Source organism: Felis catus, chromosome D1, assembly GCF_018350175.1.
Source record: "Felis catus isolate Fca126 chromosome D1, F.catus_Fca126_mat1.0, whole genome shotgun sequence".
NCBI lineage: Eukaryota > Metazoa > Chordata > Mammalia > Carnivora > Felidae > Felis > Felis catus.
In genome coordinates this window covers 106,189,890-106,211,318 of record NC_058377.1, presented here as the reverse complement: position 1 = coordinate 106,211,318, position 21,429 = coordinate 106,189,890, and the positions used below count along the sequence as shown (strand labels likewise).

At 53.1% G+C, this 21,429-nt stretch overlaps 2 protein-coding genes across 3 annotated transcripts; both read left to right on the top strand.

Annotated features, from left to right (window-relative positions):
* The first annotated feature begins 234 nt into the window (after positions 1–234).
* Positions 235–4,831, top strand: INTS5 (integrator complex subunit 5). Its single transcript, XM_003993519.6, has 2 exons — positions 235–393; positions 1,680–4,831. Exons 1-2 carry the CDS (start codon positions 314–316, stop codon positions 4,657–4,659), a joined length of 3,060 nt encoding a protein of 1,019 aa, XP_003993568.1. The 5' UTR covers positions 235–313; the 3' UTR covers positions 4,660–4,831.
* A 156-nt stretch (positions 4,832–4,987) lies between these two features.
* Positions 4,988–20,901, top strand: GANAB (glucosidase II alpha subunit). Of its 2 annotated transcripts, XM_003993515.5 has the most exons (25): positions 4,988–5,134; positions 7,799–7,903; positions 8,048–8,156; positions 8,370–8,497; positions 11,996–12,175; positions 12,668–12,733; positions 13,538–13,607; positions 13,776–13,863; positions 13,951–14,047; positions 14,300–14,480; positions 15,078–15,231; positions 15,447–15,682; positions 15,765–15,891; positions 15,997–16,076; positions 16,307–16,450; positions 16,552–16,648; positions 16,977–17,078; positions 17,256–17,499; positions 18,329–18,393; positions 18,589–18,665; positions 18,778–18,852; positions 19,045–19,158; positions 19,280–19,392; positions 19,556–19,656; positions 19,795–20,901. In XM_003993515.5, exons 1-25 carry the CDS (start codon positions 5,097–5,099, stop codon positions 19,902–19,904), a joined length of 2,901 nt encoding a protein of 966 aa, XP_003993564.1. In that variant the 5' UTR covers positions 4,988–5,096; the 3' UTR covers positions 19,905–20,901. The 2 variants fall into 2 exon arrangements, with proteins under 2 accessions (XP_003993564.1, XP_044895383.1); XM_045039448.1 differs by lacking the exon at positions 12,668–12,733.
* The last annotated feature ends 528 nt before the right edge of the window (positions 20,902–21,429 follow it).

Below are 21,429 nucleotides of genomic sequence, written 5' to 3'. Positions count from 1 at the left end.
TTGTATTTTTGGCTTTAGACAAAAATAATTAAATCCAGTGTGAATAGCCGCAGCCTGCTTTAGTTTGTGTGTCAAAGGCCCTTTGGGGGGGAAATGGTTTTGTTGCGGGCGGGTCGGCTTCTTGCTGTCACAGTCGCAGTCCTGCTCCGGGGATCCCGACTCCGGTCCGGAACCAACATATGAGGGTCGCGGACGTCGCCGGACCGGTTTTCCTGCGAAGCCTAGTCGCTGGTTCCTTTCAGGGTTCCCGTCAGCGCGCATGCGCTACCTGCGCTTCGCCGCTCCCGCCTCGGGCTCGGGCTAGGGCTCCGGGATGTCCGCGTTGTGCGACCCTCCCGGGGCCCCAGGGCCTCCCGGGCCTGCCCCGGCCACCCACGGTCCCGCGCCGCTCAGGTAGTCAGAGCCCCTGGCATCTTCCCCCACCGCGCGGCCCTGCGCCGATCCCCAGCCTTCTCGGCAGAAACCCGGATCCTACCTCGAGAACTCGCGTCAGGGTTCTCAGAGATTCCTGGTCCGGTCTTCCCAGAACTCAAGGGGCTGCCGCGCCAAAACTCTGGGCTCCAGTGCCCGCCCTTCTAAGATCTCGGTCGTGCCTCCCCCTAACCCGCAGCGCCCCGTTACCCCAGATCCCGGCCTTGTTCTCACAGGAGTTGGGGATATCAGAACTCTTGGGAACCCAGCTGTCCTGCCCCTTTTAGAGCCGAGAGAACCCGGAGTCCCCTGACTTCATGGAGTCTCCCTGAGAACCCAGGCCCACAAAATGCTTCCCTCTAGCCTTTCCCTTGTCCTGCAACTAAGATACTCCCCCTTACCTTAGGGTGGTTTATTTATTTATTTAAGAAATCAAGGCACAGTCGGAGCCCTAGAGGATGCGGTCTTTGGCAGAAAAGGCAGTAAGAGGAAGGGGACTTTGCCTCTTCCCATAACACTGGCTTCTGAACCTCTACCACTGAAGCCATATGTTTTGGGAGGGGAAGGGGCTGAAAGGCAGACATTATTACCTTGTATGAACCCTGGGGATACCGTGGTTCCAAGGCACACTGGGAATGCTGGGAAGGTGGTGGTTGTTGATGTGGGGTCCAAGTGGTGTGTGCTTAGGATGCTTGCAGAATATGGGAGGAAACAGGTACTAGGAGGCCTTAACGAGGGTGCTTGTGTTTTGGGGGAAGGGCAGTAAAGTTGGAAAGGTGTTTTTAAAGCAGATGTTGCCACACAAGGTATACTTACTTGATTCAACAAATACTTAATGGAGTGCTTTCCATATACCAGGCACCTCAGTAGAAGAGTATTCGGTGTTGAAGAGCACAGAAATGTTTACTGCCCTCTTGGAGCTTATAGTCTGATTACTTAACCTTGGTTTCTTTATCTGTAAAGTGGGAACATAATAGTACCTACCTTATCGGGCTGTTGTCTGGATTGAAATAATACATATAGAGTACTTCAAGAGTACCTGAGATGAGTTATCTAACATAGGCATTATTGTTATTATTGAAAGAAAAATAGGTAGCATTTAGTGGGTGATTAGTGGAAACTTGATATGGTGCATTAGTGCTTCACTTACATTATCTTTTGAAGCACAGTTATCCCTGTTTTATGTGGAGAAAACCCGAAGCTCACAGAGGGAATGTAATGTGCCCACCATCTCCCAACACTCTAAGTCTGCTTCTCTTGCTTTTCAGCGCTCAAGAGCTGTCCCAGGAAATCAAGGCTTTTCTGACTGGCGTGGACCCTATTCTGGGCCACCAACTCTCGGCCCGGGAACATGCTCGCTGTGGCCTTCTCCTGCTCCGCTCTTTGCCACCGGCTCGGGCCGCCGTGCTTGACCACTTGCGAGGCGTCTTTGATGAGAGCGTCCGGGCCCACCTGGCTGCCTTGGACGAAAGCCCTGTGGCTGGCCCCCCTCACCTCCGTCCACCCCCACCCTCCCACGTCCCTGCGGGGGGACCTGGTCTAGAAGATGTGGTGCAGGAAGTGCAGCAGGTGCTGTCTGAGTTTATCCGGGCCAACCCGAAGGCCTGGGCACCTGTGATTAGCGCGTGGTCCATTGACCTCATGGGGCAGCTGAGCAGCACATACTCAGGCCAGCACCAGCGTGTGCCCCATGCCACTGGCTCCCTCAACGAATTGCTGCAGCTGTGGATGGGCTGCCGGGCCACCCGCACATTAATGGACATCTATGTTCAGTGTCTCTCAGCTCTCATTGGTAGTTGCCCAGATGCCTGCGTGGATGCCTTGCTGGATACCTCTGTCCAGCATTCCCCACACTTCGACTGGGTTGTGGCCCATATTGGCTCCTCTTTTCCTGGCACCATCATCTCCCGAGTTCTCTCCTGTGGCCTTAAGGATTTCTGTGTTCACGGTGGGGCTGGAGGTGGAGCTGGTGGCAGTGGTGGAAGCTCTTCGCAAACCCCCTCTATAGACCCCTTTCCTGGATCTCCTGCTATCCCTGGGGAGAAACGGGTGCCCAAGATTGCCTCAGTTGTAGGCATCCTAGGGCACCTGGCCTCCCGCCACGGAGACAGCATCCGACGGGAGCTTCTGCGAATGTTCCATGATAGCCTGGCAGGGGGCACTGGGGGCCGGAGTGGGGACCCCTCCCTTCAGGCCACAGTTCCCTTCCTACTGCAGCTGGCGGTCATGTCACCAGCTTTGCTGGGCACGGTCTCTGGAGAGCTGGTGGACTGCCTTAAGCCCCCGGCCGTGCTGAGCCAGCTGCAGCAGCACCTGCAGGGATTCCCCCGAGAGGAGCTGGACAACATGCTGAACCTGGCTGTGCACCTGGTGAGCCAGGCCTCTGGGGCAGGTGCCTACCGCCTGTTGCAGTTCCTGGTGGACACAGCCATGCCTGCCTCAGTCATTACCACCCAAGGCCTGGCTGTGCCAGACACTGTGCGTGAGGCCTGTGACCGGCTGATCCAGCTGCTGCTTCTGCACTTGCAAAAACTGGTTCATCACCGGGGAGGGTCTCCTGGGGAAGGGGTGCTGGGTCCGCCCCCACCCCCCCGCCCTGTGCCCTTTCTAGATGCGCTAAGAAACCACGTCGGAGAGCTGTGTGGAGAGACATTACGATTGGAACGGAAGCGCTTCCTCTGGCAACACCAGCTCCTGGGCCTGCTCTCTGTCTATACTCGGCCTAGCTGTGGACCTGAGGCCTTAGGCCATCTCCTGAGCCGGGCCCGAAGCCCTGAAGAATTGAGTCTGGCCACCCAATTATATGCGGGGCTGGTGGTCAGTCTGTCTGGCCTCCTGCCTCTGGCTTTCCGAAGCTGCCTGGCTCGGGTGCATGCAGGGACTTTGCAGCCTCCCTTCACTGCCCGGTTCCTGCGCAACTTGGCACTGCTAGTCGGGTGGGAACAGCAGGGTGGTGAGGGCCCTGCAGCCCTAGGGGCCCGGTTTGGGGAGTCTGCGTCAGCCCATTTGTCTGACCTGGGTCCTCTCCTGCTACATCCTGAGGAGGAAGTAGCTGAAGCTGCTGCCTCCCTCCTGGCCATTTGTCCCTTTCCTCAAGAAGCCCTGTCCCCCTCCCAACTCCTGGGACTGGTGAGAGCTGGAGTGCATCGCTTCTTTGCCTCTCTGAGGCTGCATGGCCCCCCAGGTGTGGCTTCGGCCTCTCAGCTTCTTACCCGCCTCTCTCAGACCTCTCCAGCTGGGCTCAAGGCTGTCTTGCAGCTGCTAGTCGAGGGAGCCTTGCATCGGGGCAACACAGAACTGTTTGGAGGGGAAGTGGACAGGGACAACGAGACTCTTTCAGTTGTCTCCGCTCCTTTGGCTTCTGCCTCCCTGTTGGACACAAACCGGCGGCACACTGCAGCCGTGCCAGGTCCTGGAGGGATTTGGTCAGTTTTCCACGCTGGAGTCATCGGTCGTGGCCTAAAGCCACCCAAGTTTGTGCAGTCGCGAGATCAGCAGGAAGTGATCTATAACACCCAGAGCCTCCTCAGCCTCCTGGTGCACTGCTGCAGTGCCCCCGGGGGGACTGAATGTGGGGGCTGCTGGGGGACTCCCACCCTGAGCCCGGAGGCAGCCAAAGCAGTGGCAGTGACGTTAGTGGAGAGTGTGTGTCCTGATGCAGCTGGTGCTGAGCTAGCCTGGCCCCCTGAGGAGCATGCCCGGGCCACCGTGGAGCGGGATCTCCGCATTGGCCGGCGCTTCCGGGAACAGCCCCTGCTCTTCGAGCTGTTAAAGCTGGTAGCAGCTGCTCCCCCAGCCCTGTGCTACTGCTCCGTGCTCCTGCGGGGGCTACTGGCCGCCCTCTTGGGTCATTGGGAAGCCTCTCGCCACCCTGATACAGCTCACTCCCCTTGGCACCTGGAGGCATCCTGCACCCTGGTAGCAGTCATGGCTGAGGGAAGCCTCCTGCCACCAGCCCTGGGGAATATGCACGAGGTATTTAGCCAACTGGCACCTTTCGAAGTGCGTCTGCTGCTGCTCAGTGTCTGGGGCTTTCTCCGGGAGCATGGGCCATTGCCCCAGAAATTCATCTTCCAGTCAGAGCGTGGTCGCTTCATCCGGGACTTCTCCAGGGAGGGTGGGGGTGAGGGTGGACCCCATCTCGCGGTTCTGCACAGTGTCCTCCACCGCAACATTGACCGCTTGGGGCTTTTCTCTGGCCGTTTCCAGGCACCTTCACCGTCCACTCTCCTTCGGCAGGGGACATAGCCTTTTCCATGATTCGGAAGCCAAGGGACGTTAAGCAGTGAGAGAGAGGGGGGGCTAAGGTGCTGCAGAAAGGTGGAGGTTTCTCTTCTAAACCTTGGCCTAAAGAGCGGTGTCACTTTTTTCCTCCCCCGCCTTTTTTTTCTAAATAAAATTTACCGAGTTGAGAAAAGCAGAGTCCAGTGCCTCTGTCTGATGCTTAAGAGCTGGCAAAGTCGGACAGCGCCTGGCTCTGAACAGTCCCGCCCCCGCCATCAGGCCACGCCCCTGGCCCCGCCTTCCGCGGGCATTTATTGTGTGCGCTCTGCCAATGGGGTAGCCGCCCGGCCGTTGTGTGGCCGGGCCAATCAGAAGGCCGGAAGGGGCGGGCGCTAAGATACGTGGCTCAACGCGCGCGGGGGGAGGGGAGGCTCGGGGTCAAGGAGCAAACCCGGCACAAGATGGCGGCGGTAGCGGCAGTGGCGGCGCGTAGGAGGCGGTGAGGAGCCCGGAATCCCGGGGCACGCCCGGGACGCCCCCAGGCCCCCCAAGCCCCGTATCTCTCTTTCCTGTATCTCCTCCTAAAACTCTGTCACTCACGGCCTCGTGAGCACCCTTTGTCTCTCTGGAGGCGGCCTCAGGCGCCCCCAGTTTCCTCGCGGTAGATCCGCGCGGCGTTGGGGGCCCTTGCTTCTGGGGCTTCCCGCTCCAGCCCGGTGGCTCAAGAGGGCTGCAGCCGTTTGCTCTTCTTGGCTTTGGCCGCTCGCAGCCGTCCCCCCTCGCTTGGCGGCTCGCGGCGGTTAACGCTGCCGCCTCCTTCCTGCAGTGCGCGGGGCCATCGGGGCGGGGGACGAGACGCGGCCCGGCCTCCGGGAACGCAGCCTGCTGCCCCGCGGGCCCCTCAGCCGGGAAGCACCGCGGCTTGCTGTCCGGCCTGCACTACCTTTCTTGCCCTACCCCCCAGAGTCCCGGACCCTGCCCTGCCCTTGTCTTCACGTGGACACCAACCCTGGCTTGCTCGGTATCCACTGTCGCTGGGCACGTTAACTTCACGGCCTGCCTGGATGATGGTGCTCAAACACAACATGCAATCGAATGGTTTGGTCTGCGCTCTCGAGTTTATATTACAAAAAAAACCAAAAAACAAAAACGGTTCAAAACAATCACCAGCGCCACAAAGCGTTTACCCGGACCTAACGGATATACCGGGGTGGGAGAGGCATGTACTGTCAACCAGCAGTGAAAAAAAGATTGGACTGTAAACTCAACTCTCTGGAAGCCTGTGATCTGAAACAATAAACGGGTGCATCTTACCCTGTGGCTCATTCCTGACTTTGGCTTGTGACCGCCTCTTGCTCTGGGGCGTTCAAGGCATCCCTGAGTACATAGAGCCTTCCAACAGGTCACATTTGAAAGATCTTTTAGAAATCGTATCCTCATTGGCATTTCTCCAAGCCCATTTTATAGATTGTGCAAATAGTACTCCAGAGGGTATTTAAGTCTGATTACTGCTGCTCTGGGCAGGTAGACCTGGGGTCAGTGGTGTCGTGTGCCTGCTGCAGTCACTCCTCAAGACTTGGGCCCCAAACCTTGCTATTGAATTTTCTGGTAGCATTTCTTCTGCTGGTTTTGCTACTGATTATTCCTGGTTGGCCTATCAAACCACAGTGCCTGGTGTTTTCCTCACTTTTCTGTGTGGCCTGACTTCCTTTGCATATTCTTCTGGAACTGGAGGGCTTACTGTGTTGGGTGATTTCCTTTCTGGTGATTTTCCTTAGTTTAGGTTTCAAGCCAATATTGAGGCTACTGCTGGATACAATGTATATAGTAAGCCCTACTCTTTAGCTACCTTGTTAGCTAGTAGGTTGCCAACTTTTAAGGCTGAGAAGAAAGGGAATCATGTGTTGTGTTTTCTCCCCTATTTGGAACACCTGCATCAGTCCCTGGAAAGGATGTTTAAAATGCAGATTCCCGAACTCCCGGGATATGCACTTAATAAGTCCTGCAGGTAATTCTTAAGAGACAATAAAGTTTGAGAACCTCTGTTTAGGGTTTACTCAGAATGGGCGAACATATCTTTCAAACTAACTTGTTCAAATAAGCCTAATTAGTCCCTTTTCTGTCATTTGAGAGCACATTGGGGAAGTGACAGTTTGTGGTGACCTTGGGGTAATGGTCCTTAATGACGCAGGCACTTTTCATAGGTTGTGTGCTGTATTGTGTATCGTGAAGTATGTGGGCCCCGGAGTCAGGCAGAGCTGAGTTCAGTCTCAATGTCACCCCTTATTAGCTTTTCAGTTTTGGATGGATCATTGAACCTATTATGCCTCAATTTTCCCATCTGGGAAAAACCCCAACCCTACATTCACAAAGAAAATAACGAAAAAAATGAAAAAGAGGGAGTGTGCATAAAGAAGTGGTTTTGAATGGTGGTTGCCCATTAGAGTCGTTTTGGGAAATTTAAAAAAACTGACGCCCCGCTTCGTGCCACTTCGGCCAGAATCGCTGGGAGCAAGACCCAGGTGTTGGCACTTTTAAAGACTGCAGGGAAAATTGAAAACGAGGGATATAGGCAGTTAGCCAGGCCCCTGGAGGAACATTAGGGCTCCGTACATGTAGCCGTTATTTTTTGTTTTTCAGGCTTAGGTAGTGGTAGTGGTGACTTATTTTGAAGATACAGGAGTAGACATCAGAGGACCAGTATGCCTAGGGTGCTGGGGATGTTAGGACTCTATTGTGATAGCAGGCTAGCTGAGGGTACACCCTTAACATTTTCACCCTAGCTCCCCCTGAGGTCTTGCCCGTGGGAAGGCCGGGCTCGCTTTGCTTCTCTTTTCCTCACCCGGTACCACCGCTTCCCCCGGGACTGGCTGTTACTGCTCCTTTCCTCTGAGAGGCTGATGTAACCAGAGTCAACACCAGGGCCTCTGAAGGCCAAAGATCCTTTGTCCACTTCCTGTGCCTTTTGAAGGGAAGGTGTGAGCGAGCCAGCTCCTCACGCCTGACGCTTCACCCCATGTCCCGTCTGCCTTCTTTTCTATTTAACCAGACTCTGTCTTTCTCCCCTTTTAGGGTTGTGGTGGGAAGGGGCCTTTACCTCGGGAGGTGGAGCCCTTTCTGACCTCTGTGCTGATCGTTCCCTCTTTGTCTTTTTTCTCCTCAGGTCTTGGACGGGTTTGGTACTCGCTTGTTTAGGTGTCTGTCTGGGAGTTACCCTTGCTGTGGATAGAAGCAACTTTAAGACCTGTGAAGAGAGTTCCTTCTGCAAGTATGATATTTCTTAGAGAGTGGGATGGAAACGGGGGTAATGTGGGAGGTGCTGTGGCAGATTGGGTAGCCTGGGGACACTTGAGGTGGTAGAGGGACCTAGGAACATCGGGGAACCCTGCCACCTTCCCATTTCGCTTGGCAGGAGGCAACGGAGCATACGGCCAGGCCTCTCTCCGTACCGAGCCTTGCTGGATTCTCTGCAACTTGGTCCTGATGCCCTCACAGTCCATCTGATCAACGAGGTCACCAAGGTCAGGGGAGAAAAGGAGGAGTCTGGTGGGGGTGGAGAAATGGCTAAGGGGTAATTTGGGAAAGGTGAACCTGTAGCCAGCCAACATCCTTTCCCGGCTATCTTGGGATTTTATGAGGAATAAGGAGGAGACCCCTCAGGAGGGAGTGAGTTCTGAGGGCATTCTGTGGTGTAGCCCTCTCCCTTCCCCACATCCAGACCTCTGCCCCCACAGGTGTTGCTGGTGCTGGAGCTCCAAGGGCTTCAAAAGAACATGACTCGGATCAGGATTGATGAACTGGAGCCCCGGCGGCCCCGATACCGGGTGTCAGATGTGTTGGTGGCTGATCCCCCTACAGCTCGGTAAATTTTTCCTGAGAAACCTATCCATTTCCGCAGCCTCTTTCTCCTTCTTGATGCAACTTTATTTGACTGACTTTCTTTTCTGCTTTTGGGTAACAGCTGACTGGCATCTTGCCACTCTCCTCAACCTTGCTCCATTTCTCCCTCTGCTTTATGTATTTTCTCTTTCACTTTTTGTCTTCTTTCATCCTGCAAACAGCTATTGCCTCCGTTTCTGTGCCAGGCCCGGGCTAGGTGCTGACGATGGGAGAGGAAATAAACAAGGCCCCAGGTCTTGCCCTCCAGCATCATGTCTGTGTGGTTGGTTCCTCCCTTACCTCTCCTTCCGATCACTTTTCTTTTTTCTTTCTTTCTCCTCAGATACTCAGGATAGGATTACTCAAATTCTTGAGTCATGCCACACAGTCATTATGAGTATTCCGTGTATGGCTCTCTCTTTTTTTTAAGTTTGCTTATTTACTTTTTTCAGTAATCTCTGTGCCCAGTGTGGGGCTCAAAACCATGACCCCGAGATCAAAAGTCCCATGCTTTTCTGACGGAGCCAGTCAGGCACCCTGTGCATGGCTTTCTATTAAGTACTTAATTTACAATTCGATATGATGAACCCTCCACGTTGTATACCCTTTACCTAACCCAACCATATACTTCTCCCTGTCCTGTGCCCTTGATCACCCCCACAGGTGATTGTTATTCTCAAGTTTATCATTCCCTTGTTTTTTTGTTCTTACAGTTGTACCGTGTATGTGTAAGAACATATGTACACAAACATATTTGTATTTACATGCCTAAGCCATAAATAACGTAGTTGTGTTTGGTTTTGAGTGTTACAGGGCAAGTAACTTAGTGAATGTGGGCTTCTGGAATTTCCTTTTTTTTTTTTTTTTTTTTTTTTTTGACATTTATTTATTTATTTTTGGGGAGAGAGGGAGCAAGTGCACATGTGCAGGAGAAGGGGCAGAAAGAAAGGGAGAGAGAGAATCCCAAGCAGGCTCTGTGCTGCCAGTACGGAGCCTCGCTTGGGGCTTGATCTTACAAACTGTGAGATCATGACCCGAGCCAAAATCAAGAGTCGGGTGCTCAACTGACTGATCCACCCAGCTGCCCCTGGAATTTCCACTTTTTGCGTAACTTTATATAGCTCTGTTGCATGTAGCTTTAGAAATTCATGTTTACTGCTGTAGACTATTAACGTATGAATATATCCCACCTCATTGATCCCTTTCTACATTAAGGGGCACTTGGGTTGTTCCCAGTATTTCTGCTATTCAGAGTGTTGGCGTGAGCACTCTTGTCCATGTCTCCTGTGTCCGTGTGCACGAGTTTCTCTTTGGGGCAGAGCTAGGAAAGGAGCCACAGAGTTGTAGAATGTGGAAACACTGTTTTCCAAGGTAGAGCCGGAGCAACTGACAATTTACACTTCCACCAGCAGTATAGAAAAGGCCTCTTTGACCCACGTCTTCTGCAACCCTTAATACTATTGGACTGAATTTTGGTTGATAGAATGGCTATAGAATGATGCTGTGTGGTTTTCTTGGCTTCGTTGTCTTTCCCAGTTTTTTAGTGAGACTGAGCACCTCTGCACATGTCTATCTGTTCTGGTTCATAATTCTGTGAAACGCTAGTTCATAGTTCTGCTCATTCTCCTGTTGTTCATCCTTACTGATTTGTAGAAATTCATTAGTCTTTTTTTTTTTTTTTTTTTTTTTTTTTTTTTTTTAAGTAATCTCTGCACCCAACATGGGCTCAAACTCATAACCCCAAGATCAAGAGTCGCATACTCCACTGACTGAGCCAGCCGGGTGCCCCAGAAATTCATTAGTTGTTTTTTTTTTTCTTTTTATGCTTATTTATTTATTTTGAGAGAGAGAGAGTGTGTGTGTATGTGCACGAAAGTGGGGAAGGAGAACAGAGAGAGGGAGAGGGACAATCTTAAGCAGGCTCTACGATGTCAGCATAGAGCTTGATGTGGGGCTCGATCCCATGAGCCATGAGATCATCCCCTGAGCCGAAATCAAGAATTGGATGCTTAACTGACAAAGTCACCCAGGTGCCCCATTCATTAGTCTTGATCCTTTCTCACTTACCTGTATTGTAGCTCTATCCTTTTCCAGTTTGTAGCTTATCTTTTTACTCTCTTAAAGATGTCTTGAAAAAATTTTTTTATTTTAGAATAGTTTTAGATCTGTAGTGCAAGGATCTTATGAGAGTTCTTGTATACCCTGCACTCCTCTTCCCCTGTTGTTAGTATTAATGCAGTACATTTGTCATCCCTGATGGCTTGATATCATTGTTACTAACTAAAGTCCATGTTTTATTCAGATTTCCCTAGTTTTTATCTAATAAAAGTTTATCTAACAGTTTTTATCCTTTTTCCAGGATCCCACCTAGGATAACGTATTTAGTTGTCAAGTCTCCTTAGGCTTCTCTAGACTGGGACAGTTTTTCAAACTTTTCTTGGTTTGATGACATCTGAATGAGAAAATTTGGATTTGATAAGCAGGAATTCTGGATTTGAAATGTTGTCATGCATATCAATCTTTACTTTCTGATGTTAGCACTTTCTAAGTTGTGTTTTCTGTTTTTTAATGTTTATTTTTGAGAGAGAGCGTGTGCAAGCAGGGGAGGGGCAGAGAGAGAGGGGGACAGAGGATCTGAAGTGGGCTCTTTGAGATCATGACCTGAGCCGAAGTCGGACGCATAACTGATTGAGCCACCCAGGTGCCCTCTAAGTTGTGTTTATTTTTTATTTGTTTATTTTTTTGAGCGAGAGAGGGCTCAAGTGAGTGAGGGGCAGAGAGAGAAGGAGGGAGAGGGAAGTGGGGCTCACCCAAAGCGGGGCTCGAGCTTGCCCAATGCAGGGCTCGACCTCACCTGAAGCAGGGCTCAAGCTCACCTAGTGAGGTGCTCACGCTCATGAACTGTGAGATCATGACCTGAGCCAAGGTTAGATGCTTAACCAACTGAGCCACCCAGGTGCCCCTAAGGTATGTTTAAATAATTCTCTATTTCAAAGTCAGAAAAAAAAATTTTTCAAGTTTGCATCTTCTAAAAATCTTACCTCAGGGGTGCCTGGCGAGCTCAGTCAGTAGAGCATGTGACTCTTGATCTCAGAGTCATGAGATCAAGCCCCACGTTGGGTGTAGGGATTACTTTAAAAAAAAAGTTAAAGAATCATAACCTGTCTGGAGTTGATATTAGTATCTAGTATGAGGTAGGAATATAGATAGTACCATTTTCTTCCTATTCCCAAAATGTTTTTCCTCCTTCACTATCGGATAGTCCTTTCCTCACCGAACTGCCATGCTACCTCTGTTACATTTGGAACTTCTACGTATGCTTGGGTCCGTTGCCCAGCGCTTACTTGATTCCTTTGATTTGTCCATCCTTGGCACTGTCCCCACACGCCTATAGCCCTTCGCAGGTCCCCTCTCTTCTGAAGTGTTGTGACTACTTTTGATCCTTTGCACTTCCTTGTATCCCTTCTGATCTCTTTCCCAGGCTTTCTGTCTCTGGCCGTGATGACAACAGCGTGGAGCTTACTGTGGCTGAGGGACCCTATAAAATCATCTTGACGGCGCGGCCGTTCCGCCTTGACCTGCTGGAGGACCGCAGCCTTCTGCTCAGTGTCAATGCCCGAGGACTCTTGGATTTTGAGCACCAGAGGGCCCCCAGGGTCCCGTGAGTACGGGGCCTGGGACCGGAAGGGACCTGGTGTAAAAGAGCTTAGGGGTGTGGTGGGTTTGGCACTGGTTCCCTGGGAGGGGACAGGGTGGCAGGACCACCAGGTAGGGGGTGGGGGCTGGGAGAAGCTGACTCTCAGAGAGGGTAGGAAGCAGACCCGGGTCACAGTTTTCTCCGTTTCCTGTACAGACCAGGAGGCAAGTCAGTTTTGTCCCTGAGCTGTACCCTGGGCACCTCCTCTGGGAGGCCTGCCTGGGTCTGCCTTTTCCTCCTTCCCCTCTCACACCATCACATTTCCCAGATTTATTTTCTTCCTTTTTTTGTTTTTTTTTGTTTTTGTTTTTGTTTTGTTTTGTTTTGTTTTGTTTCTTTTCCCCCCACCCCCCCATCTCTGGAAGTTTGTCGACTGAAACTCACTTTTATGTTTCTGTTTTTGTGTTGGTTTTGTGCCTCCTTTCCCCCTTCCCTACCCATCTCCTCCTGCCCCAGTTTCTCGGATAAAGTTAGTGTCACGCTCGGTAGCATTTGGGATAAGATCAAGAACCTTTTCTCTAGGTAAATCCATGGCCACTGGTACTGTATCTGTTCCTCTGCCCTTACCTGCCCTTTACTCTGGCCCCCAAGGGAAGGTGCCCCAGACCTTCCCATGCCCCACCCTGCCCTCACCCTTCTTTCCCCAGGTATGTGGGTATCTGGTCACTCTTCCCTGTTCCCTTGGCTGGGAGCCCCCTGGGAGAAGGAAGATGAAATGCTGGAAGTCCTTGAGGAATGTAGGCAGTTTCTTGCTTTGCCAAGGGGTGGAGAGATACTGCCTGTTGCTGGGGTTTCTGGCTCTCAGCTGGGGCGCACTGAGGCTCTAGGTAGAGCTGCTTGCCAGCTGCCCTTGAAAGCATTCTTTGGCAGAACCTCTTGTTTGAGTCCCTGCATATATCCGTAGAGGCTTGACCATGGTATGACCCACTTGCCTTTGTAAAACCCTGGTGTCAGGCCAAGAGGTCCGGTGACGGTAGTTGGGGCCAGAGTCTCGGAGGCAGCAGAGCCAGCACTGGCATTCCCAATGCAGGCACTGGAGCCATCCTGCCTGTCTCTTCTGGAAGTGGGCAGAGGCTGGGGATTTGGTCCTGTGTGTGGAAGGCCCCTCCTGGTGGCATTTACTCATCTCCCTTCCTCATTTCTCTCCCCGTCCTTGGCACATTTATCTGCTCTCTGGGGTCCCTCACCAAGCTTTAACGTTCAGTCCCTTCCTCCAATGCCTTCGTTCCTTTGGACCCTTGGCTCTCTATTCCCTTACCCCTCCTTCCACTAGCCCCTCGTCCCTGCCCCCTCTGGATTGGAGCAGACAGCTCTCCTACCTTCCAGGCAAGGATCAAAAGACCCAGCTGAGGGTGGTGGGGACCAGCCTGAGGAAACGCCTGGGGACGGTGACAAGGCAAGTCAGTGGGCCAGGTGGTTGGGGCACAGGGCTGGCCGGGAGGCTGGAGGGGAAAGGCCCACAGGAAATTTGAGCTCAGTCTCCTCATCGGAGATGGAATTTAGAAAAGGGTGGGGGAAGAGAGAGCTATGTGTGATTGGAGGTGGTCTGCTTTCCTCCTCACAGCCAGAGGAGACCCAGGGGAAGGCAGAGAAAGATGAGCCAGGAGCCTGGGAGGAGACATTCAAAACCCACTCTGACAGCAAGCCATATGGTGAGGGACTGCAAGAGCCTTGGGCAGGGATGCAGGGACTCCTTGTCAAACGGAAGCTCTGGAGCCCAGTTTTTGCTTTCCTTCCAGGCCCCACGTCTGTGGGTTTGGACTTCTCTCTGCCAGGCATGGAGCATGTGTATGGGATCCCTGAGCATGCTGAAAACCTGCGGCTGAAGGTCACTGAGTGAGTCCCATGGTGACACCAGGACATGGAGGGGAGGGGAGAGAGAGGTCGGAAGTTGAGGCTGTGGGGTGGTGTCCATGCAGTTTGGATACTCCAGACAAGCATGAACCACTTGCTGAGGCCAGATCTCCTTGGTGATCAGAAAATTCTTCAAGTAAGGGTAGAGGAACGAGTTCTTATTACTCACCTATGTCTGTGGGGTGGAGGTTGTGGGTGCCATAGCCTAAGGCCGGTCTGTCTGTCTGCCTTCAGGGGTGGGGAGCCGTATCGCCTCTACAATTTGGATGTATTCCAGTATGAGCTCTACAACCCCATGGCCTTGTATGGGTCTGTGCCTGTGCTCCTGGCACACAGCCCTCATCGAGACTTGGGCATCTTCTGGCTCAATGCCGCAGAGACCTGGGTTGACATATCTTCTAACACTGCAGGGAAGGTGAGCGTGCAGGCGGGGAGCAATGAGTGCATCATCAGGCCTGAGACAAACGAGTGTGCTAGGGCATTTGCTTTAAAGAGGCTGGCGGGAGGCCCACAGGGGTACCCGTTTGGGGACTGCAACGGAGAAGAGGCCCTTGGCCTTGGGAGCAGCATGTGAATTCCCCAGTAATTTCCAGAAAACACATACTAATGGGGAAGGTATTGCCCTTTCTGCACTTATTGTTGGTACATTTCTTATTGACTCCACATCACGTACTTGATACTTTTCTAGGTGCTGGGAATGTATTGCTCATTGAGGTAGGAAAGGTCCTCGCTGTCAGGGTGGAAGACAGATGTTAGACATGTAACAAGGCAGGGGAGTTCAGTGGTGGTAAGTGCTGAGAAAGAAATGCAGTGGTCACATGCTGGGGATGGGGACAGTGCTGCTTTTATGGTGTGGTCCGGGAAAGCCTTACTGAGGAGGTGACCCTTCACCTCAGCCCAGAGTGACTTGTTAGGAGCCAGCTGTGTGAGGATTCTGAGAACATTGGCTTTGTCGCCGGGTCAAGGAAGAAGAGGGTAGGTGTTAGACCTGTGTCTGTGGTTCCCTCTGTAGACCCTGTTTGGGAAGATGCTAGACTACCTGCAGGGCTCTGGAGAGACCCCGCAGACAGATGTCCGCTGGATGTCAGAGAGTGGCATCATTGATGTCTTCCTGCTGCTTGGGCCCTCTGTGTCTGATGTGTTCCGGCAGTATGCCAGCCTCACAGGTACGCGCGTCCCCTCTCTGCCAGCCAGCAGCCTCCTTTGCTGGCCCTTGTCTTCTTGAAAGGGATGACTGCGTTTTCAAAAATCCTGTGCCTCAGCCTACTTCCTAGCTCCACACCCTTCGCTTTCTGTCTAGTTGACAAACTTCCCTCGATTTCTGGGTGTTCCCATTGGCCTCGGGTTGGGCCTGACCCCACTGTGACCCCCATGCCTGCAGGGACCCAGGCATTGCCCCCGCTCTTCTCCCTCGGCTACCACCAGAGCCGCTGGAACTATCGGGATGAGGCCGATGTGCTGGAAGTCGATCAGGGCTTCGATGATCACAACCTGCCCTGTGATGTCATTTGGCTGGACATCGAGCATGCTGATGGCAAGCGGTACTTCACCTGGGATCCCAGCCGTTTCCCCCAGCCCCTTACCATGCTCGAACACTTGGCCTCCAAGAGGCGGAAGGTAAGAGGACTGTGGCCATGCTTAGTCTTCTCAGGCACAGCAGCCCTGGAGAGTTCTGAGCGCCCATGTTCCTTGCCCGCAGCTGGTGACCATTGTGGACCCCCACATCAAGGTGGACTCCGGCTACCGCGTACACGAAGAGTTGCAGAACCGGGGTCTGTATGTTAAAACCCGGGATGGCTCTGACTACGAGGGCTGGTGCTGGCCAGGTAGGTGGGCCTAGAGTTGAGGGAGAGGCTGTCACGAAACCAGGGAGTTAGGATGGTAGCCATTTTGCTCCTGGGAGGTTGACAGCCACCCTTAACTTGTCCTAGGCGCAGCTGGTTACCCTGACTTTACCAATCCCACGATGAGGGCCTGGTGGGCTAACATGTTCAGCTTTGACAATTATGAGGTACGCCAGCCCCTCCCCTCCCCGCGTCTGTCTTTCCCACCCTGCCTCCGTGAGTCTTGTCATTCTCCGCTGGCCAGCCCTGCTGTGGTTGGCTGCCTATATTTATCCCGAGGCTTGATCCTGGGAGGACCCTGAGAAGGGCTTCTTTCTGCATTCCTAGGAGTTCTTTGATAGTTTGTCATCTTTCTCTCCTTTGTCATTCTGACCCTATTTCTGCCTTGTGTACTTAGGGCTCAGCTCCCAACCTCTATGTCTGGAATGATATGAATGAACCATCTGTGTTCAATGGTCCTGAGGTTACCATGCTCAAAGATGCGCAACATTATGGGGGCTGGGAGCACCGAGACGTGCATAACATCTATGGCTTCTATGTGGTAAGAGGCTGAGTGAGGAGGGCCTGAGGGTCGGGGAACTCGCACCAGATGACGGCAGGCTTTTTGCTCCTCACCACCCGTCCTCTTCTGTCTCCACCCAGCACATGGCGACTGCAGAGGGGCTTGTGCTGCGCTCTGGGGGCCTAGAGCGCCCCTTTGTCCTGAGCAGGGCTTTCTTCGCCGGCTCCCAGCGTTTCGGTAAGACTTGGAGAACAGAGCTGTGGCAGAGGGTGTGAAGGCCAGATCGGAAGAGTGACGCGCCAAGGCCTGCTTCTCCGAGCAGTCCGTCCACACAGCTGTCCTCTGAGAACAGCGCACCGCATCCCCCACCCCGCTGTCCCCGGCACTCAAAGGGAACCAGGGATCGGGGGTCCTGTCCCCTTTCAAGTGCTTTTGTGCATTTTGCCGTGCCTTCCTCAACAGGACCCTGGGGGCCCTAGAGCGGACGTGGCAGGTCGGAGGAGTCAGCTGTATGAGAAGCGGAGCCCTTCACTGTCTGCAAACTCCATCTCCCTGTCTTCCTTAGGAGCTGTGTGGACAGGGGACAACACTGCTGAATGGGACCATTTGAAGATCTCTATCCCTATGTGTCTCAGCTTGGGGCTGGTGGGACTTTCCTTCTGCGGAGGTGAGAGGGGGAGGAATTGGGGGTCTTGGTCTGGTGGGAGAGGAGCAAGTAGAGGGCGCGGGACCCAGGCGTGAACAGAGCAAGCTGAGGGTCCAGGGTGGGGCCTGGGGGAGCTCCTTAGGCAGCAGCCCTCCTTCACCCACTTTTCCAACCTGCTTCCTCCCTCCCCTCTCTTAGCGGATGTGGGCGGTTTCTTCAAAAATCCAGAGCCAGAGCTCCTTGTGCGCTGGTACCAGATGGGTGCCTACCAGCCATTCTTCCGGGCACACGCACACTTGGACACTGGGCGGCGAGAGCCCTGGCTCTTACCTACTCAGTACCATGACATAATCCGAGATGCCTTGGGCCAGCGGTATTCCTTGCTGCCCTTCTGGTACACTCTCTTCTATCAGGCTCATCGTGAAGGCATTCCTGTCATGAGGTAAGGCATTCAGCTGGGTCTGTGTAGAGTGGGCCGAGGTGGCTGAGGGACAGTGGGGACTGGGTTCCATCTCTGGGCCTCTCTTGTCACCCACCAGGGCCTTATAAAAGAGGGAAACTCTGGTTTCAAGGTCAAGAGTAAGAGAAGAATAAAGGGGATGAGTAGCAGTAAACATTACTGCCAGGCGTTGTTCATCGCTATCCCCAGAGGCTGAACCAAGGCAGACGAGTCCTTCTGTCCTTGGGAGCAAGACAGACGGACGTATGCAAATATACAAATAAGAAAATTGCCAACAGTGCTCTTTGAAAAAAATAGAACAGGGATATGGAATTAATTTCTACAAATGGCCTTCTTAAGAAGAAGGGCATGTGAGAGGTGGCCTGACTAATGAAGAAGATGGCCTGTGACCTCAAGGAAGAATGTTCCCACAGAGGAGGCTGCAAGTGCAGAAATTGTACAGTGGCAATGAGTTTGTTGTGTTCCAGGAATAGAAAGCCTTGTGTGTTTCAGGGTAAGGAACCGGAGGGAGAGGTAGAAGATGATATGGGAGAGGAAAATTTCACCTGACCCAGGACGACAAAATGGCCACTGGAGAGTTGCGTGGAGAATGTTTTAAGATGGGACAGGGGAGGAGGAGGCAAGGAGATGGGTTAGCAAGTTCAATGACTAGCCCCAGGGTAGGGCGCATAGCTGAGGCCTTCAGGTCAGTTGGGCTGTCTGGTTGCAAGCTCCTGGGTTGTGCTGTTCTTTCCTCCAGTTCCTGGGGCAGCATCTTTGACATCTGCCAAGACAGCAGGTGTCTTCCTTTCTTGTCTTGCTTCCTCCCTAGGCCCCTGTGGGTGCATTATCCTCAGGATGTGACCACCTTCAGTATAGATGATCAGTTCCTGCTTGGTAAGAAACGGGGAGGGCAGATGATGGTGGGTTGGGATAGGGCTGAGCAGTGAGCACCTGTGGTGGGGCGGGGGGCTGGGGGGGTGGCTGTAGACGCCCAGGGAGGGAGGAGTGAGTGAGGCTGGGCAGGTGTTCTGGTGCTCCCTGTCTGGGAACCGACCCCCTCAGTTCACAGTTGATTCTGGTGTGTCTTAGGGGATGCGTTACTGGTTCACCCCGTATCAGACTCCGGGGCTCATGGCGTGCAGGTCTATCTGCCTGGCCAAGGGGAGGTGAGTTAAGGAAGAAAGGGTGTGGTGGGGAAAGGTGGTAGAGGCCAAAGAGGGTAAATGGGATGGGGGCCCTGTGTGGTGAGTGACCAAGTATCTCTCCTGCCACCCACAGGTGTGGTATGACACTCAGAGCTACCAGAAGCACTATGGTCCCCAGACCCTGTACCTGCCTGTCACTCTAAGCAGTGTGAGTATGCCCAGCCCAGCTGCCAGCTCCATCTGTCTGTAAGTTTCCAGAAGGAGAGAGTGTGTGCTTCAGGGTCTAGGACTTAAGCGGGCACAGATGGGGAAGAGCAAGAGACACTGCAGTGCCCGACACACTGCAGGGCCCAAGATTGGACAGTGGGGCAACTTTATCCCAGCGCTGCTCTCGCCCTAGATCCCCGTGTTCCAGCGTGGAGGGACCATTATCCCCCGATGGATGCGGGTGCGGCGCTCTTCCGACTGCATGAAGGATGACCCCATCACTCTTTTCGTTGCTCTCAGTCCCCAGGTGAGCACACGGACAGGGAGCCCCCTCAGCCCTCTGCTCCCTTACTGGGCTTCAGTCCCCCGGGGAGTGCCCCTCACTCGCTCTTGGGCCCAGGCTTTCATCCATCCTACCCCCTGCTCAGGGTACCGCCCAAGGAGAGCTGTTTCTAGATGATGGGCACACGTTCAACTATCAGACTCGCCATGAGTTCCTGCTACGTCGGTTCTCCTTCTCTGGCAACACCCTGGTCTCCAGGTAACGAAGTGCCCATTCTTCCTTGGTAGCCTCGGGGATGCTCACCGCACATTGTACTCTTCTCTTGTATTATGACCTTGCGTATGACCTTGTTTAAGGTCTCGTCCTTCCTTCTGCTCTGACATCTTTCTCCCTGATGGGCATTTGCTTTTGCTCCCTCTAGCTCAGCAGACCCCAGAGGCCACTTTGAGACACCCATCTGGATTGAGCGGGTGGTGATAATAGGGGCCGGAAAGCCAGCAGCCGTGGTCCTCCAGACAAAAGGTGAAGAGCAAGGCTGGCCCCTGGGGTGGGGACAGAGGGGATGTAGGGGCAGGGCCAGGGACACCTTGCCCATAGCAAAGTAGTTGCTGTGCCATAACCTGTTGCTATAAGTGTGGAACTTTCTTTTTTTTCCACCAGGATCTCCCGAAAGCCGCCTGTCCTTCCAGCATGACCCTGAGACCTCTGTGTTGATCCTGCGCAAGCCTGGCATCAACGTGGCATCTGACTGGAGTATTCACCTGCGATAACCCAAGGGATGCCGGGGGGTGGGAGGGGTGCGGCGGTGATAAGAGTTCCTCTTCCTCCTGCCTTGGAGTGTGACCCTCCCCACACTTCACCTTTCTTATCTGAAGACCCAGATTCTGCCAACATCTGGGCAGGATGAGAAGCTGTCCCTGGGCTCTAACTTCCTCTTGTGATCTTCCGACCTCTCCCACCCCGCTGACGCCGTCTCCCTCCATTCCCCCAACACTCTGTTGCTCTAACTGGAGCACATTCACCTGTGAAGACCTGGGGACCACGAGGCCCTTGCTTTCTCTTTTCTTCCTTTCTTTTGGGGGCCCTGAATCCCCTCCAGACCCTCTTCATTCATACCTCTTGTGTGTTGATGCCGTTTCTTGGAAGAAGATGAGGGCAGTGAGCTTTAGGGCTCCTTTTCTCCTTCCCCTCCTCTCCCCACCAAACTGCTCTCCCTCCTTTTATTTCTTCCTCCTGATTCTTCTCTGTCAGCGCTCCCCTTTTTATGCCCCATTGATACACTGGGACCACCCCTTACCTGATAAGGGATGAATGGATCAAAGGAGTGAGGTTGCTGGAGAACATCCTCTTCCCTGTCACCCCAACCTTTCCTCTCCCTGGTTGCTTCTAGAGCTGCTGCAGTTCTGACAGGGGCAGTTCTGTCTCCCCTGTCCCGTGGGGGAAAGAAGTTTCCACTCTTCTTCAAGAGGGGATGGGCATTAAACTTCTTTTGCCCCCTTTTTGTCCCCTTGAGGGGCATTCAAGATGGAGAAATCAGTTGTGGTTTCATTGAATCACGGTCACCTGTATTTATTGTTCCGAGAAGGCTGAGGGTGGGGGCAGATGATCATGTGTGCCCAGGGTTGGCCCGAAGCCCTGGGCGGGGGGTGGGACAGGACTAACTGGGGACAAGGGGGAATATTTGTGGCAATTTTTTTTACTTCCTCTTGGCCCCCAGCTGTGACAGGTTTTGATAAAAGGAGAAACAATAAAGAGATAAACCATAAATAACTGTTGGTGTCTGGATTCTAGTTCTGGCCTGAACCACAGACCCTTAGAAGAAGCCTGAGGGCCTGAGATTTTCATCTAGCTTCAGCATAAGCCTCATCAGTTCAGCAAAATGAGCAAGTGCAAGTGGTCTTCAACTTGCTAGAGGCCAGTATTTTCATAGAGGAGTCCGGCAAGGTCATCAGATTTTAGTAGGCCTAGTTAATAGTGGTGACCAGAGGGGCGCCTGGGTGGCTTCTTCGGTTAAGCATCTGACTTCCTCTCAGGTCATGATCTTGCGGTTCATGGGTTTGAGCCCCGTGTCAGGCTCTTGTGCTGACAGCTCAGACTGGAGCCTGCTTCAGATTCTGTGTCCCTCTCTCTGCCCCTCCCCCACTCGCACTCTTTCACTCAAACATTAAAAATATTTTTTTTAATGGCGTCTGGGTGGTTCGGTTGAGGGTCCGACTTGATTTTGGCTCAGGTCATTATCTGGTTTGTGAATTCGAGCCCCGCGTCGGGCTCAGCTCTGGCACTACAGAGCCTCTT